At 34.3% G+C, this 5,280-nt stretch overlaps 1 protein-coding gene across 1 annotated transcript; it reads left to right on the forward strand.

Moving 5' to 3' along the window:
- The first annotated feature begins 200 nt into the window (after positions 1 to 200).
- LOC114032331 (olfactory receptor 14A2-like) lies at positions 201 to 1,115 on the forward strand. Its single transcript, XM_027847577.1, has one exon. It carries the CDS (start codon positions 201 to 203, stop codon positions 1,113 to 1,115), a length of 915 nt encoding a protein of 304 aa, XP_027703378.1.
- The last annotated feature ends 4,165 nt before the right edge of the window (positions 1,116 to 5,280 follow it).

The raw sequence follows: 5,280 nt of genomic DNA on the forward strand, positions 1-5,280 counted from the left end.
TAAAGGTAAAATATTTTGATATAGTTTCATCTACTCATTTAGTGAATGACCAAGCCAAAGTAGACAAAGGGACTCTGATTTACACAGGGTCACAGTGTAGGTCTGAACCAAGATATCATGCTACTCAGCACACTCATTGTTCTCATTATTTGATAGCTGCTTCTTTTCTGTGTGCAGAAAGTCAAGAGAACTCCCAGAACATGGCCAATCTCACCATGGTGACAGGATTTCTCCTCATGGATTTTTCCAATATTTGGGAACTTCAGGTCTTACATGCCATGCTCTTCTTGCTGATCTACCTGATGGCTCTCTTAGGGAACCTGCTCATCTTCACCCTCATCTCTCTTGATGAGCACTTGCACTCCCCCATGTACTTTTTCCTGAAGAACTTGTCCTTTTTAGATTTTTGCCTAATTTCTACCACAGTCCCGAAATCCATTGCAAATTCCCTGAGCCACAGCTATTTCATCTCTCTGTTGGAATGTATAGTACAGCTTTTTTTAGTTATTTTCTTTGCATCATCAGAACTTTTTCTCCTAACAATGATGTCCTATGACCGTTATGTGGCCATCTGCCAACCCCTGAACTATGAAGTCATCATGAACAAAGGGGCTTGTGTAAAGATGGCGGCTGCTTCCTGGCTCACTGGAGGTTTGTTTGGGGTCCTATACACAGTTAGCACATTCAGTTTGCCTTTCTGTAGCGCCAATGAGATACATCAGTTCTTCTGTGATGTCCCTTCCTTACTCAGAATCTCTTGCTCTGATACACATATTGCACTCCATGTCACTATAGGTATTGGGTTCAGTTTAGGGATTCTCTGCTGCATTTCCATTACTATCTCTTATGGTCCCATTTTTTCAACTGTGCTGAAGATTCCAACCCCGGAGGGTAGGTCAAAAGCCTTTTCTACTTGCCTACCCCACCTCTTTGTTCTCACGCTTTTCATTACAACTGCAGCCATGTCTTATCTAAGCCCACCTTTGGACACTGACTCAATTCTGGATTTATTGTTGTCTGTGTTCTATATAGTGTTGCCCCCAACCCTGAACCCTGTCATCTATCGCCTGAGGAACAAGGATGTGAAGACTGCCCTAAAGAAGCTCATGGCCTGAAAACACTCTTCAGAGAGTTTTACCCCAAAGACTTTTCCATGATTATATGCATGATTTTTTTTTGCTGTTATTTTTATTAATTTTATTTTAAATTTGTGAAATAAAACAAGCATTTCTATAACATTGGAGAGTAAAAATAAAGATGATTGCACATAAAACTGTAAATCTACTATGTGCAACTTGCCATTTCTTTTATATAAAGTTATCATGTAAATTTCTTTTTCCTATTTTTTCTTGCCTCCCCCACCCTGGAGTTGGCTACCATACAATTGGTATGTGTGTGTCTGTGTGTATAAATATAGTATGTATTCCATATGTACTTCTATTTATCTGTTCTTTCTCTGAAGGCACATAGTGTGTTCTTTTATAAATGCTTTGTGGTTAATTTGGGTATTTATAATAATCAAAATTACTTGTTCATTCAATGTTGTTCTTAAAATGATATTGTAGTTACCATACACAATATTCTCTTGGTTCTGCCCATTTTGTTCTTCATTATTTCATACAAGTCTATTCACATTATCTAAAATCATGTCTTATGATGTACCAAATAGTTTTGATAATAACTGCTTATAGTATAAAATCATGTCTTATGGCACCACAACTTGTTCAGTCATTCTCCAATTGACAGGGCATCCCTGCAATTTCCAGTTTTTTGCCACCACAAAGAGAGCTTCCATAAATATTTTAGAACATGAAGATTTTTTTTTCCTTTTTATTTAATCATCGTTGGAAACGGACCTAGTAATGGTATTGCTGGGTCAAAGGATATAGACAGTTTTATAACTCTTTGGGCATACTTCCAGTTTACTCCTCAAAATGGTTGGATCAGTTCACAGTGCCACCAACAGTGAATTAGTGTCCCAATTTTTTGACATCCCCTCCAACATTTGTCACTTTACCCTTCAATCATTTTAGCCAATCTGATAGGGATAAAATGGTATCTTAAGGTTGTTTTAATTTGCATTTCTTTAATCAGTAATGATTTAGAGCTTTTTTTATATGACTATAAATTGTTTTGATTTCTTCATTGGAAAACTGCCTGTTGATATTCTTTAACCATTTGTCAATTGGGGAGTGATTAATATTCTTGTAGATTTGACAAAGTTCTTTATATATTTGATATGAGACCTTTATCTGAGACATTATCTATAAAAAGTGTTTTCCCAATTCCCTGCTTTCTTCTGATATTGGTGACATTTGGTTTATTTTTATTAAAACTTAATTTAATATAATCAAATTTACCTATTTTCACCTCACTCTGATCTCTGTTTCTTATTTATTCATAAATTGTTCATCTACCCATAAGTCTGATAAGTAATATGTTCCATGTTCTTCAAATTTTCATGTAACATGCCTCTTTATATCTATGTCATGTATCCATTTTGACCTTATCTTAGTACATGGTGTAAGATATTAGTCTATTCCTAGTCTCTGCCATACTGCTTTCCAGTTTATTCAACAATTTTTACCAAATGATGAATTTTTATCTCAAAACCATGTCTTTCCCCTTGGCAAATACAAGATGTATTTAGAACATAGATGTTCATTCAAAGTTGTTCTTAAAATGATATTGTAATTACCATACACAATATTCTCTTGGTTCTGCTCATTTTGCTCTTCATTATTTCATACAAGTCTATTCATGTTTTTCTAAAATCATGTCTTATGATGTACCAAATAGTTTTGATAATAACTGCTTATAGTATAATTTAAGATCTGATACTGTGAACCCTCTTCCTTTACATTTTTTATTAGTTCCTTTGATATTCTTGATTTTTTATTCTTCCAAAGTAATTTTGTCATTTTATTTTCTAATTCAGTAGAATATTTTTAGTAATTGAATTGGAATTGCATTGAATATACAAATTAGTTTGGATAAAATTGTCATTTTTCTTATATTGGCTGCGCCTACTCATGAACAATTAACATTTCTCTAATTATTTAAATCTGATTCTATTTGTAAAAAAGCATTTTATAATTTTGTTTATATAGTTCCTGGGTTTGTTTTGGAATGTGTCTGCCCAGGTGTTTTATATACATTGTATACATACACACGCTTTGGAAAGAGAGAAAAAAAGAAAAGAAGGAAAGAAAAAAGAAGGAAAAAAGAAAAAAGGAAGGAAGATCAGTGGTTGCTATTATATGCTTACTGATGAACTCTGTCCTTATATATCTGTGTCAAGATCATTAATCATAAAATGTTGTCTCTTAGATGACCTATAGATTGTTAATAAATTATTTTCAAAGTATATACATTCACATAAGTAATCAAAATTATACCAAAATTGTACATTTCTGTAGGCCTTTATATTTTTAAAAGGGCTTCAATAACTTAATATCTCATTCCTATACTACATAAGAAATGCTATTATATATACATAAGAAATGCTATTTTGCTGTTAGGAAATTGGATCTCCCAAAGGTTAAGTGCCTTACTCAAGCACACAAAGTCAGAGTCATGACTAGAAAACATGTTTTCTGTTTCAAAGTCAATTTTCATTCCCCCAGTAAATCATATCATGAAGACAAGTGTTGAGTAAACAGTTCTGAATGGGCTTTTGTTTTTTGGCCTAGACCGGAGTTAACTCCCAGTGAGGAGTCTATCAATGTAGTCTTAGAAAATTAATTTGGGAGGTGTGAGCTTAAGTAACTTGCCAAGGATCACACAATTAATGTGATAAAAACAGGACTTGAATCATTAAGTGGGTTAACTAATTATTCACAATTTTTATGGTCTACACAACTAGCTCTTGGTAGAAAGGATTAAAGCCTGCAGATATAAACTTGGCCTTGGCCTTCCCCTTTAAGGAACAGTGACAACAAAAACAGTTTGAGTCTAAAGAATTATTCCCCTACACCAGCATCTTGGGGGTGGGTAGAATAACAAAAATAGATAAAATTCTAGTTCAGTACCCTTCTCTCTCAGAGAAAAAAAAAGTGTACAGTTTCACATCCCCTTTTCCTTTTTTACTCAAGGCAAGAAGCAAAGTTCCCCTTAGAGGAATATGAGCAAGATTTATGCTGACATAAAATAAAGGAATGGCTCTCTTGCTCCAGTCACCCTAACAGAAGATCATAATTAACTAATCAAAAGGCTTTAAACTAAAAAGTATGATGGAAGGAGAAAATTTCACATGAACATCCACAAAGCATGACCAAACAAGAGAAAGAGAAGACCATGGGAAGTAAAATGAATAATTCTGATTACATTAAACTAAAAAAAAAATTTGCACAAATCAAACTAATGCAGCTGAGATTAAAAGGAAAGCAGAAAACTAGAAGGGGAAATTTTAAAGCAAATGCCTCTGATAAAGGCTTCATTTCTCAAATATATAGATAATTGAATCAAATTTAAAAAAGAGAGTCATTCTCCAATTTATAAATGGTTAAAGGATATGAATAGGTAGTTTTCAGAAGAGCTATACATACTCATATGAAAAAGGCTCTAACAGCTCTGAAGTACCACCTCACACCTATCAGATTTATCAACATGATTGAAAGGGAAAATACCAAACACAGGAGGGGATGTGCAAATGGTGACACTAGTGCACTGTTGGTGGCAGTGTAAACTAATCCAATCACTATAGAGAACAATTTGGAACTATACCCAACAGCTATCAAACTGTGCATATCTTTTGATTTAGAAATACCACTACTAGGTCTATATCTCAAAGAGATCAAAGAAAAAGGAAAAAGATCTCTATGTACACAAACATTTGTAGCAACTCTTTTTGAGGTGGCTGAAATGATCAAGATTGACCACGTATCATTTTCTTATTGATCCTATTTACAGTTAATTGATTTTGTCCTGTAACCATTTTTGTCCCATAACTGCTTACATCATTTAAGTTCTTTGCCTCTGAACCTAACTCAGAGTTCAGTTGGCCTATGATGGGTTAAGTTTAAAATCTAGCTTTCTTGCCTCAAGGAATTTTGCTAAACTTGGGGAATGTGTGTGAACAGAAAGTGAGTTGGGTCTGATATCTTTACTCCACTAAGCTAGCCTTCAAGTATGTCTGGTTTTCTGTCCAAACATCAGAGCTCCTATCTCACACCTGGAGATGAGCATTTAGTTTCATGAGAAAAGAAGTTGGGTCATTACTATCCCCTAACTACCAAACTTCCAACCAATCATGTTGTTCCCTATGCCTCAGTTCTGTAA

The sequence above is a fragment of the Vombatus ursinus genome, unplaced genomic scaffold (genome assembly GCF_900497805.2).
Source record: "Vombatus ursinus unplaced genomic scaffold, bare-nosed wombat genome assembly UNPS02015415.1, whole genome shotgun sequence".
In the NCBI taxonomy this organism is placed as follows: domain Eukaryota; kingdom Metazoa; phylum Chordata; class Mammalia; order Diprotodontia; family Vombatidae; genus Vombatus; species Vombatus ursinus.

What these genes read in the sequence shown, in the direction of transcription:
- LOC114032331 (XM_027847577.1), top strand. Translation starts at nt 201, where the DNA reads ATGGCCAATCTCACCATGGTGACAGGATTTCTCCTCATGGATTTTTCC.